This window comes from Dermacentor albipictus, chromosome 3, assembly GCF_038994185.2.
Source record: "Dermacentor albipictus isolate Rhodes 1998 colony chromosome 3, USDA_Dalb.pri_finalv2, whole genome shotgun sequence".
In the NCBI taxonomy this organism is placed as follows: domain Eukaryota; kingdom Metazoa; phylum Arthropoda; class Arachnida; order Ixodida; family Ixodidae; genus Dermacentor; species Dermacentor albipictus.
In genome coordinates, this window is record NC_091823.1 from 17,518,478 (window position 1) to 17,531,231 (window position 12,754).

At 48.2% G+C, this 12,754-nt stretch overlaps 1 protein-coding gene across 4 annotated transcripts in view; it reads right to left on the minus strand.

The window, feature by feature from the left end:
• The window catches only part of LOC135896944 (putative fatty acyl-CoA reductase CG5065), a 101,618-nt gene that overhangs the window by 32,752 nt on the left and 56,112 nt on the right, over nt 1–12,754 (minus strand). Inside the window, exon 1 of one of the 4 annotated variants that reach the window (XM_070535164.1) lies at nt 10,289–10,299. The exons of 2 other annotated variants lie outside the window; for them this stretch is intronic. Coding sequence is in view for 1 of the 2 variants with exons in the window: in XM_065425487.2 (XP_065281559.1) it covers nt 9,921–10,019 (99 nt within the window). In the remaining variant the exon portion in view is untranslated. One more of the 4 variants, XM_065425487.2, reaches the window with a different exon arrangement.

Sequence of the window (12,754 nt, forward strand, 5' to 3'; positions counted from 1 at the left end):
TCGGACATTTCCTGACAGAGTTATTGCCCGAGACTAAGAACGTACATAGGTAACCGCAGTAATCGAGAAAGCCTTGTTTTCACGTGAAAGCAATACACACCGCTGTTACTCCAGTTAAATTGTTAAAGCTGTCCAAGATGCAGTGCCAAGTTGCTTACTGTGTTTGTCACTGGAGCAGCGAATGGCATCGGAATGGACATCAATCTTCGCTCATGTACATTGAAAGGAAACGGTTTGACTTTGTCGAAAAGCGAAGAGGCTATCGAGCAGCACGCTAATAACTGTACAATAAGCCATCCGACCTCGATACTGAGCCTGGTTTCTTGTCAATTTGCTGGCAAGCACCCGAACGATAGGTTGCAATTAAGTGCCGAGGGAAGTACGTTCGGAATAGGATGGCAATATACAGTATGTTAGCCGTGTTAAGCTTTGCTTTTGTGAATACCTCGACACTGCTGTTCTTATTTCTGCGGGACAAAACTATGTTGAAGCGTCATCGTGTAAACGTACGAATATTCTTGAAAACTTTAGTAAAAGTTTTCATGGACAACATAAACCTTAATGAGGTGAAGTTGAAATTGGGAGCCAGTATCCGGTTTCCTCGTTCCAAAGAAACAAGACGTCTCCGCGAGGACGCCTTTATCCTCCACATCGTAGTCAGCCGAAACGCTATAATTTTAGGGGAGACCTATAGCTGTTGACAGTGAGTGACAGCCACAGTACTTTCCTTGGCATCTCGGAAGCGAATAGAACTATCCTTGAATACGAGTCGTCAATAAAGGCACGCCAAATTATTGCTTGGTAGCAGATTAAAGGCGTACTTATAGATGATGCGACGCATGTCGTACGAGTAGAATATGGCTCGGCATTCTGGTTACGTGATGCCAAACGCAGACAGAAACAAGGAAAGCGTTCGTAGACAGCTGGCACACTTTTACGGCGCACGCTTCAGCGATTGAATTCTCTGCTCGCTTCCATATTCTTTTCCTTCTTATTATGACTGCATTTCGTTATTTTTGATAGGTTCAAGTGGACACGTGATCACCCTGCAAGCCGGTTCTGCAAATGGCGGGGTTTTTCGCTTAGAAATCGAAAAACGCGTGCGCTGCGAGTGGTTCGCGTGGCGCGCGCGATCTTTCACGTTGCAAGCAGTTATCGCGCTCTCACGGTGCGCCTAACGACGGACGATTTACATCGCGCGTAGATGCCGGAGTGGGCACGCGAACAGGACGACGAGCTGTGCAGGCAGACGGTGCGGTGCTCCCTTCGTGTACCTCCGGTCTCGGCGCGAGTCGGTGTACAGCATGCTCGCTCGCCTTCTGCACGTCACGAACAGTTACCGCCAACAGCGATTCAATGCGCATTCTGCCGTCGCATAGCGTAAAAAGTGGTGTGGGAAACTACAGAAGTAAATCGCCATAGTCCTATACGCGAGGACGTTGTTGCAGCGACAGCATTTCAGGTTCAATATTTTTTTTTTTCGTGGATGCAAAGAACGCTTGCGCGAAGGACGCACTGGCTTCACGAGGAGTATGAACCTTCTAAAAGGCGAAGGCGGTGCACGAGCTTGAAGTGGTAGAAAAAGAAAACGCTCGTGATTGAACTTATTGCGTCATCGCAGCACAATTGACAGCCGTATCAGCCACGTGCGCAAGGCCGCGTTGCTCCGTTTGATTTGGAAATGCGCGCGGCACAGTCCAAAAGACGAAGCGCACATTTTCGAAATAACCTTTTTAGCGTTCACGTACAGACAACGTTCGCCCGCGGTGATATTGTGACGTGATCGATAAAAAAACCGTCGTATGCTCATACTTGGGTTACACGGAAGGTTCCATTTAAAAGAGCTATGTAGTCGAGAAAAAATAAATAACTGATAATAAACTGGCGCACTTATATTAAATGTGAAACATTTATTGGCGAACATTTGCCACTTTGGCAGTATCTATCTAGTCGCCTCTCATGGTCGTTCCGTTAACTTGGTATGTACCAAAATTCGCATACTATGACAAGAGTGTATGAGGAACATAAATGATAGGTCATGGCATGAATATCATGATATGCGTGGGGTGTAGATCATGAAACAGCCGCCTACGTCTTGGTGCGCTCATGGTCGTTTCGTTGACTTGGTATGTACCAAAGTTGGCATAGTATGAGAAGGGTATGACGAACGTAAATTATAGGTCATGACATGAATGTCGTGATACGCGTGCCATGTAAGTCATGACACAGCCGCCTTCGTCTTGGTCGTTTTGTCAACTTGGTGGGTTTACTGCTTCGCATAACATCGATTCCCACAGGGCATAGGATCTGCCGGCTTTTTCTACTTAAATGGCATCACGCCTTAGGGCTATCGAAGATGCCCCGGCACTGCGGATCGCAAGGAAAGATATAATTTAACGCACGTATAACCTCGCCGCCGCCGTTGCGATTTACGAGACGACTGATGGCAGCCCGCCGAACGCACGCCGGTTACAATGAAGAGTAGGGCGGCGCCAATCTCTCTTGCTTTCATGCGATCCCTTCTGCGCTGTCAAAGTCGGGCGCCGCATGTACCGCGCGCTCAGTACGCTCATGTAAAACACACCTGTGTTACATGAGCAGAATTAAGGACGTGTCTCCGAATTTCGCCAACCTGAGCCCAACTATACAAACAGGTTATTGTGAGACTGTAGTTACCGATTTCTCAGGGAAAAAAATAAATACTGTAGCGCTATCACGACCAGTAACAACCTGAGTGAGCGAATGATTGAACGTTTTGGTTTAAAGTGAGCACTGACGTGACTCCCATACTCCACGTTTTAGAACAAACCTGTCTCTTTTCATTCCGCGACTAATCTCAGCGGATAAGGTACACATCTGTGTACAACAAAAATACATTTAGGGCTTCCTGATGGTTCCACAATAAAGCAACGAATGGTAGGTTAAAAATGTAAAACCGAGAAAAACTTGCCAAGAAATACGTAAGATCACGTTAGTGCATCCCCATAAAAAATTATAATCGTGCTCAAAGAGCATTCGGCACAGTTCAATGCCGTAGCTTTTCTTTTTTACTTCGTCCCGCGACATAACAGCTGGCAGTGATGCAGGTAACATTTCAAGCACACAACTTGAAGCAAATGGGGGTTGTCTACCAACTTTAACGCGCACGTCAAGGTTTGTATGTGAATACGCGTCCGGGCAGAAGGAAGGCTTGCAAGGCAAAGCAGCCAGAAAAGGAAGCCTAAATGGGCATGGTCACTTTCTCCTCTTTGCATGCAATGGCAGTTCTAACACTCGCACCGCTTTCGATAAAACTGATTATCTTGTAATCTCACTTACAATGCAGTGCATGTAGTAGAGTGTGTGCGTGTTGCACAATGCACATCACAGCTTCTACAATCATAGACGAAGTGCTTATAGTGCCGCTGAACCTTAAATCTTTGTTCGCGTCATCGCTACCATGCGTTTGTAAACACGCAAATGCGTTCGAGACATGCGCCATTTCGAGGAACATAAGCGTCGTAGTTGCGCGGTGGCAGTGGAGGAAAGAATGCGCATCATCGGCTGTGAGAGTAGGCGAGCCCCAGGACGTTTCAAATGCAGCAAGGGAAGGGTGGCGGCCTTATACCTTATGCGTATAAGGTTGACGTATTAGTTAGTCAGCGGACGCTTATGTTTCTACAGGACAGAAGACGTGAGAGGGGAACCGCAGTGTGCTATGGTCTATACCGAAATAGAAATGCGCACTCATCATCCCTTACTGTACACATCTCTAGGTACACAAACGCTTTGCGATTATATATAATAGTTGTAAATTGCGTTATGCGCGATGGAGACAGAGTTAAAGCTCGTGCGATGTTACGAGTCCGTGTTATCACCGCGCAGTTATCTTGTCCGTTGCTTAACGATAGGACAGGCAATCTTTACGCCAATAATACCATATAAAAAATAAGGACTCTCTCTCTCTCTCTCTCTCTCTCTCCCCAATTCTCAACAGAGCAGCCGATCGCGAACTTTCACGGCTGGCCGAGGCTAACAAATCCACCCGAGGACGTAGGCGTTTGATAAGCGGCTAACAGCTTTATGGCAGTGCGACAGGGAGTAGGCGGGTGAGGGTTAACGCAGATGCGCAAGCTAAAATCATGCGAAGAACACGTTTTCGCAACATTTTATCTACGACTATTCGGTGGGAAAGCGCGATTCTTTATTACGCGACTTCTCTCGATGCCGCGCTTCCGCGAGCATAGCGCATGGCGTTTAATAACGCGCTCCACCGTTTACACGTAGTGGGTCAGGTTTCGTGAAGAGGTGTCCGAAATCAAGCACGCACTTTTCAGCGAGCAGCAATCACTTCGCTTTTCCTCTTACCCTCCTTCACCCGACGCGCTGGCCGTCTACATGAATTCACTGAGATCGACTTCTATAGCTGCCCGCCTCGCACACCTGACTAAAGTAGCGCGAGCTCTTGATTGATGGGCTTAGCATCTCAAAGCAATACAGTGACCACGAGATACGCCGTAACTGCGGACTAATTCTGATCACCTGGGAATATCTTTAAGGTGCGCAACATTTGGGGTCTACAGAAGTGTTTTTCTTTTTCATTTGTTGACATTTTAACTACATAGGAATGTCTGCGCCATGGCATGGGAATTGAACCCGCGACGTCGTGGTCTGTAAAAGTACGTCACAAAGACGCCGAGGCACTGCGGTAGCGATATAAATCCTCGGCGCACGCACACACAAGCCGTCCGCGTTCCGTGCCGCCGCATCGCACGCGGCTTAGTTCGTTGTCGCGCGCTCCCCGCATGCCGCACGCGCGCCCTCCGTGTTCTCCCTCTGCATGTGCCAAGTGCCAGATCCATCTGGCTGCTCGTTAGTCGCAGCTTAGCAAGAGCAGATGTTCGTGCTAACGTGAAAAAGAAAGCTTTAAAAGAAAAATGGAACCTAATTACGGGGTGCATACTACTAGAGCTTCTATTCTACAGTACACTGAAATCAGCATTCGACTGACGAATACAACCGGCTCTTCTGTTACTTTATTAGTTATCCTGAGTGTTAAAGACGCAATAAGTACACTCATGGTGGAACAATGCCTCAGCGCCCTGATAAACTGGTACGAAGAGTCTGCTGGTATTAAGTTTGTTATGTTCACGCGGCGGGAACCGGGACGTTGTGGTCAGAGTGACCAGTGCGTACATTTCCCTCTGCAAAGACACAGCTTGAGGAATTTTTGGCCATTTGTGTTTTTCTTTCTTTCTTTCTTTCTTTCTCTCTTTCTTTCTTTCTTTCTTTCTTTCTTTCTTTCTTTCTTACAGGGGTAGTAAGCGTGAACTTTCACCCCTGACAATGAAGCGATGATCCCGGATATACGAAGGTTACTTCTTCCCCCGCTTATGTTACGACAGTGGAGCCTTTTATGTCTTATAGCTGCACGCTCATCGTCACGAATGTACAGCAATAGCGCTATACTGCAGCTGTCGAGAGCCAATTAGGAGAGCGATGTTTCGAGTGTGGAGGCCTACCCTTTGGAAGCGTCGTTTGCCCATTCTCGAGCACTGGATCATGTCTCGCGCTGTCTCGTTCTTTCTATTGCGTCAGCACCTGGTTTATTGTGAATAAGTATAAATCCAGCTTAGCCAGACGACACAACCGTTGTTGCCGAATACGTCGCTTCGCTTTCACACGTTATCCCACGTCCAATTGGCAAAATTTGGCACGCTGTACGTAACTATGTCAGCGCAGCATGAAAGCAAGATAATGCGCAGGCCGACGTCACAGAGCAAGCGCCTTTTCGAAATAGCGAAAGACGTTAAATTGTAACTGCAATCAGCTATGTGTAACCGTTCGCTTACAGAAGGCTGTAAGAAATAAATATTACCGACCCACAATAAAAGGCGGCAATCACGCACATTTTGAGCATTACATTCAAATTATTCATAAGCAGATCTGTGCATCATTTTATCATGTACAGTTGCGTTCGTTCTTCCGCATTACTCCTCATTATTCTAACTCTCTGGCCTCTTCCATCAAATCGACAAGTAGCATTTCAATCGTACTTGCGCTTCGAATGGTCATTACCGCTGCATATTACATCGCAGCAGAGAATAATAATTTCATAATGATGTGTTTTATTAACGAATCTATATAACTTAAGCAGTTTTTAAAAATTCTGGCCACGACGTTAGCTATGTATCGCTCAAAGCGCACAGTTATGCTGATCCAACGCTACATTTCGTATCCCAAGGTGGCAGTGAGACTCGTTTCCACGCGATATTTGCCAAGAGCACACAGTAAAGTCTACTTTCCCACACCGACTTGTCCTAAAAGGAGAGAAAGAACGAATTTGGCAATCACTTTATCATACGCCAAAGAGAGTGAAGGCGACAGCCTGTGCGCTCAAGAGAGAGAAACAATCTTTAATGATATGCTGGAGATATCTTGAGCACGCCCAATTGGCGGAATTTGGCACTGGTTCAGAGAGAAATGTACGCACTGGTCACTCTGACCGCAACGTCTTGGTTCTCGCCGCTTGAATATAATAAACTTCGTGCCAGCAGAGTCTTCGTACCAGTTCGTCAGGGCACATTGTTCCATCGTGAGTGTACTTATTCCGTTTCCTTTAACACTGAGAATCACTAATGAAGTAACAGCAGAGGCGGTTGTATTCGTTAGTCGAATACTGATATCAGTGTATTATAGAATCGATGCTCTGGTACACACACCGTAATGATGTTCCATTTTTAACCGTGCTCCAAAACATTCATTAAATTACTTGGCATTCTCATTCTAGTGCGTTGTTATTTCTTATTACTTGTTTTCTCCCACCAAAGGTCCTAGGTTTGAGTGCCTTAATTGACGCTGCCTTAATTACATGTGGCTTAATTAACTTCGTCATAATTAACATCAAATGTCCTGCGCTCGACAGCCACCAAACGTCGAGGGTATGACTCTCACGAAAGGTCCTGGGTTCGAGCACCTTAGTTAACTCTACATTAATTAACTTCGCCTTAAAGGTAGTGGGTTCAACTTACACATAAGCTCGAGGATTTGATTCCCACCGAAGGTCGTGGGTTCGAGTGCCTGAATCAACTCTATCTTTAGTAACTTTTTTTTTTTGCACGATGAGCGCCATCGGAGCCAGCTGTGGAAGAGGACGACGACGAACTTCAGGGCGGCGACAGGAGCGAGTGCTTGCGCGAGGCGAGCTCACGTGACTTTCCGTACCGCACGCCGCGTTTTCCAGACCATCGGGGGTATGAGCCACTTAGGGCGCACTTCCTCCGAAGAGGAAATGTCGCAGCATGGCGTACGTCTTGTCGTACCAACAATTACGTCCAATAAGTTACTAAGAGGTTTCAACAAATTCCAACATTCGGAGAAGCCATCATTCAGACGCACGCCATATCGGACGCAACATACCGTATCATGCGTCTCCTGCATCTAAGACTATTCAAAAATGCATTCCAACTCGATACCCAAGCTTTATCTAAATGACACGTGTCGTGAACGCGCCGAAGGAAACGTCATGAGCGTGTAGGGCACGTTCACGCCAGGCGTCATAAAGATAAAGCCAAGCATGGGATTCATGTTAGGATGCATTTCTGAATGCGAGGGTGAATCAGCCGAACTTATAAGTACCGTCGCAAGCATAGACCTTCCCCTGAGTAGACATCGTTTGACTTGTGCTTCTTGCCTCCGTCTACTTCTTGCGCCGCAGTTACATTCATTGCCATGCAGAACGCCTCCGGTCACCGTCACTGATTAGCTTGCTTGAAGGTATGCGCTGAAGTGACGGGTGGTCATCGCATCGCAGTATTGTTAAGTCCGGCTGCTCCTAAACGCGTTCACAATTTTTTGAGCACTTGAATCTGCGTCCATCGTTTAATGGCCTCGAAAGCACACCGGCATCGGCCGCTCATAATACCGGTCGAGTAATAGCGTAAAAAAATCCACAGTACTCAAACTGAATCGTTAGCGTAAGAATTAGTGGCCCAACTCAATGTTGTCTTGGTGTGACCGTGGTCATTGTTCACCAATGCCAGCCTACACTCTCCGTGCGAAGTCACTACTGCGTTGTCATGAGCTAGCTCAGCGATAGCAAACCCAAGTACCAAAGCGAATGCTAATCGCCAGCTTAAGGTTGTTCGGGCACAGTGACACTTGAAAAGAATCGACGAGGCTTTAAGGTCCCAAAGAAACATGGATGCTTTTGAGAGGGCTCCTAGTTTCGTTTTGACAGCGCGGAGTTGTCTATTATGCATGCACTGAACGTTTAAGTGCATTCAGCTACCCATCACAAAAATCCGACTCCCGCGGTCGATAACTGTACTTGCGACTTCACGCTCTTCACCATAACGTCACTGGTGCAAGATAATCTCGAATACTTACCTCGTGTAGTAGCTATGAGTAACGCTTCAAATAACACCTTTGTACGAATTCGCAGGCTTCGCATACCAAGAATCGGGCACTTTGCATTCACGGCAGTGGTGAAGTTGCAGAAGAACGCGAAAACCGTACGCTATCCAAGAGAACTCAGGCGCAATAATTTTTAGGCACTTCGACAAATCTGTTGTTCACAAGCCAAGAGTAAAAAGAAAGTCGATGTACACCTGAGAACACGATGTAGGCAGCCGAGTTGCATCGTTGACAGGGTCCCATAATTTTTATTTTGACGTGATCCTTATAGTCGTAATGTTACATGCAGCTATTCGAGATCGAGGCGTGATGCTAGTTTCTTTTCTTCACAGTGGTCACCGGTACTTCGCAGTCGTCGTACTTAACTGACAAGTGTTATCGTGACAAAAAATAAAAGGAGGAAAATGCCCTACAGCGCGCACTTGGGTCAAACGCAAAGTGTGCCGAGGGAGAGTGTTATCTTGGTTTCTGCATTGGCTATAATAAGAAAGAGCCGGCCTGATTATAATCTTATGTTTAGCAGGAGCACACAGGAAAAAAGGACTGACAAGATCGCACGTACGAGTACATGCCTTGTATTGATTTTGACACGTGTACCGGCCCCGCCATGAGCACTTGCTGGAAAATCTCAGAATATACCGATCACCCAACTTTGCCAGCACATTTTCACACACTGCTTACAGAAAGCAATGTATGCTCTTTGCCTTTTAATGTATCGCTGTTGGTTCAACCTTGTCTAGCACTACAAAGATAAAATCGTAGGAGTGACTGATTCCGCACACACGAGCAAGTTCCTTTGATATTTCAGAGTGAACATAGAACGGGTGCGGGACGCGCGTTAATCATTTCTGTATCTTGCAACTTATTCCTGCACTTCGCACACTTAACTGCTCTGTAAGACCAAGGTTGGGCGGGTAAATTAGTTTACGTTTGAATTACGTAAAATTATCTTCCCAAGAAGCAAAGCAGAAGCTGGAAAATTAGAGGGGTCGGGGAAAGGCGGACCGCAGCACCCTAACATGTTTTCACAAGTTATTATAAAACAACCCATGCAATGGCCTCTCGCAAGTCTTCACTGTGTACCGCAGGAACACAGTGTTTATGCGCAGCTCATAAGTGTCTGCTAAATCGTGCTTTTCATGACTGGTTTCAGAGTGTATTAGAGCATCGCGAATACATTGCACGTGTTTTTGGAGCATAGCTACCATGTGCAGGAAGAGTGCGAAGTCAACTCGCTGCAACAGGAGTTCGCTGACAGCAAAGTATGTGCGTGTGTTCGTAGCCTGACCTATGGGAGCATTGCGTCAGAGATGATGCACCTCTCAGTTCGAGAAACAATATACCGCGACGATGAGCATAGCTGATGTGCCAGTATTTATAGCAATAAATTTGAGCTCGGGTTGGCAGAAGGTCGCGCAAATGGTAGCGAGCTGCGATTGCCACTACACTCGACAGCACCGGCGAGCTTCACTGTTTCCGCAGCACATCCCCACCAACCGTTGGACGCCCCACTGCAGGATCCCTACCTTTCCGAGAAATCCTGTGCTACCCGTGAGCAGGACATTCTTGCCGCTGAAGAACTCCAGCATGCCCGGCCGACGGGGACTGGACACGTCCGAACTCATGGCGGTGGATAGCGCGATGGCGACGGCGGTTTCCCAGCGGACCACTGAGGCTGGTGCAACGGTGCGAGGACTTCACAGAGAACCCGCGCGCGCGAGTGTGTGGAGGGGTGCACCGAGCAGAGAACGTTCGACTCGACTGCGGGCCGACTCTTGAATGAGTGGCACTATCCCGGTAGGGCGACAAGAACCTTGCGCTCTCGATGACGTCACACGGTTCACCCGGGCACGGCGACGATGGTTTCGGTTGTTCGGAAAGGGGTCGGACTTACGCGCGGCTCGTCGAAGGACGCCCGCCGAGAAGGGAGGAGGGTTGAAGAAACCTCGCGGCAGCCTTCTGAAAGCGGCGGCCACGGACTCGGCAGAGGAGGAGGGCGGTCGCCGCGCTGCGCACAGTTCGCCGTTATCCCCGTGCGCGCACACACAAGCCACGAACACCGCTCGTCTAAGAAATTCTACTGCCCGTCTGTCGGTATACGCACAATCGCAGGCGGTGGGGGGGCACCGAGCGGCCCACACTCGCTCGCTGAAGCCGTTATCTCACAGCAGTAACTGGTATTGTTCGTCACAGGAGGGATGCGCTTTCCATCAGAGATAGCGATCGGCTCGCGTCCCACGGGGCACTTCCTTGGCCACAAAAATTCCGCGTGCCTGCTGCTTCCAGTGTCTTCGCGCGGATGACTGACGGACGGGACCGCATCGGAACGTGCACCGAGCCGCAGCCGGGCGACACCCAGGGATGCGAGGAGGGAGGCGACGCGAGGAAGACGGCAGCTGTGCGACGACGCCTCTCTCTCCGGCCGCTCGCTGGCGACGCAGAGTGGGTGTGCAGTCTTGTATACACGCAAGGATGGAGACAAGCAATGACGCACACTATAGTGGCGGTATGCAGCCGCCGCTTGAATAATAATCCTGCTCGTTATTAATAAACCATGAAGTGGTATTGCGTTGCCTTTCCCGCGCGAGATGCCATCGAAGGCGCTAACACTGATCCCCCGGATTATGTCAAGCCCGAGGAAGTGTACAAACAAGACGCATTCGTATACTGCGTCGGCTCAAGTTCAAGGCATCACGACGTGACGCGTTTTCACGGGCTGGCTGCGTCGCAGAGCAGCTTGGTCTGGAGGGGGGCAACAGGCAAGCCAAGTACCAACGCGAGCTAACCGCGTCACGTAAGATAGCAGCTTCCTCCAATCGTGGTTGCGCGCATCTTAAGGCCAGAGACAAAATGCACTAGTAGGCGCCAGTTAAATGTTAAATTAACTTAAAAGTTAAATCAGCGTAGGCGGCCGTGCATTCAACCTCGGTGTGGTTAGTATCACTTCGAGCAAAAGAGGCTTGTGGCACACACTGTTAGCTTGACTCTCGCAAAACTATATCTAATACTTGGTGGCAAGTTTCAAAGTGGGGAGCTGCAATGAAGTGAAGTTTCATTGCGATTCCACAGCTTTCCTTTCTGCTTTCTTTCTTTTTTTCCAACACATTTGATAGCAACGCGCCATTCTTTGCGTGTCATACCGTACTGTTCCAAGAAAACGTGTTAGATAAATCGCCATGTGCTTCTAGTCTAGCGCTACAGGTTACCCATGTCAATAACAAGAAGATTGCAAATCCGCGGAATGTATTTCTGTATAGTATACAGAAGACATCACGCGAAACGCGATGCAAAGAAAATTGATGATATGACGTCTACTGACAAGTATTAATCTCTGACTGATTTAGCACAGTGATTTCAGTGGCGGCAGCAGGTGTTCGTCGGCTCTGTTCTCGCAACAGTATCAATTAGTTCTTCGTATGTTAAGCTTAATATAACGCTGGCCCTCGACAAGCTAAAGTCCCGAAACTCAGTCAAGTGAGGCAATCTGGTTAATCCTGAATAAAAAACAGCGTTCTAAATGCGCATGATAAAGAACAAGAAAAAAAATAAAGAAAGAGGGAAGCGCCTTTGCTCGCGCTTAGGAAATTGGTTGCAACGAGCAGCTTTTGCGACATGTCCTTGATGTCGTTTTCTTCTGTGTATACCCCTTCTTTCACATCTTGGGAAGCCCTGGCTAGCGCATTCGGTGTCATTTCCTCATTTGCATGCATATCTGCGGACGGTGTTGGTACCGGCATCTCCCTGTAGCTTAAAAAGATCAGAGAAGAAAGTATTAGTGGTATCGAGTGCTACTGTAGTGTTAAATTGGCACATGAAACAATTGTCGAGTGTCCGCTGGATCCCGTTCTCGAGGTTAAAGCTTTACAAGCCGTCGGATATATCAGATTGGGCGCAGCAAGGCTTAGTGCAGCGCCAAGGGCGTGCAGCAAAGGGCGCTGTTGGCCAAGGGACTCTGCGGATCAACCTTGACCATCTGTGGCGCTCCACTAATGCGCGCTCGACATCGTTGTTTCTGCATGTTAGGCTCCCACAAATGCGCTTGCCACAGCCAGGAGTCGAAGCTGTGGCCTCGTAGGAAGCAGCGACAATGCGCCGGAACCTTTAAGGCGTATAGGATATGCGAGTGTACGCAATGTTAAGCAGTTGGGGGCACTGCGGCTTATCGTGTGAATTTGCCTTGAGCCCGATATACTCGCGTCAATTGCGAACGAAGTGCTGTAGAAACAGAGGCTGTTGTTTCTTTGTTTCACGACCTCCGAGCCCAGCGAACTTTGCAGCTTACACTACGCTCGACGGGCGAGCTGAATGACAGTCGCGAAAGACGGAGAAGTGACGTCTGCCGATTACTGAATGCAGGCAC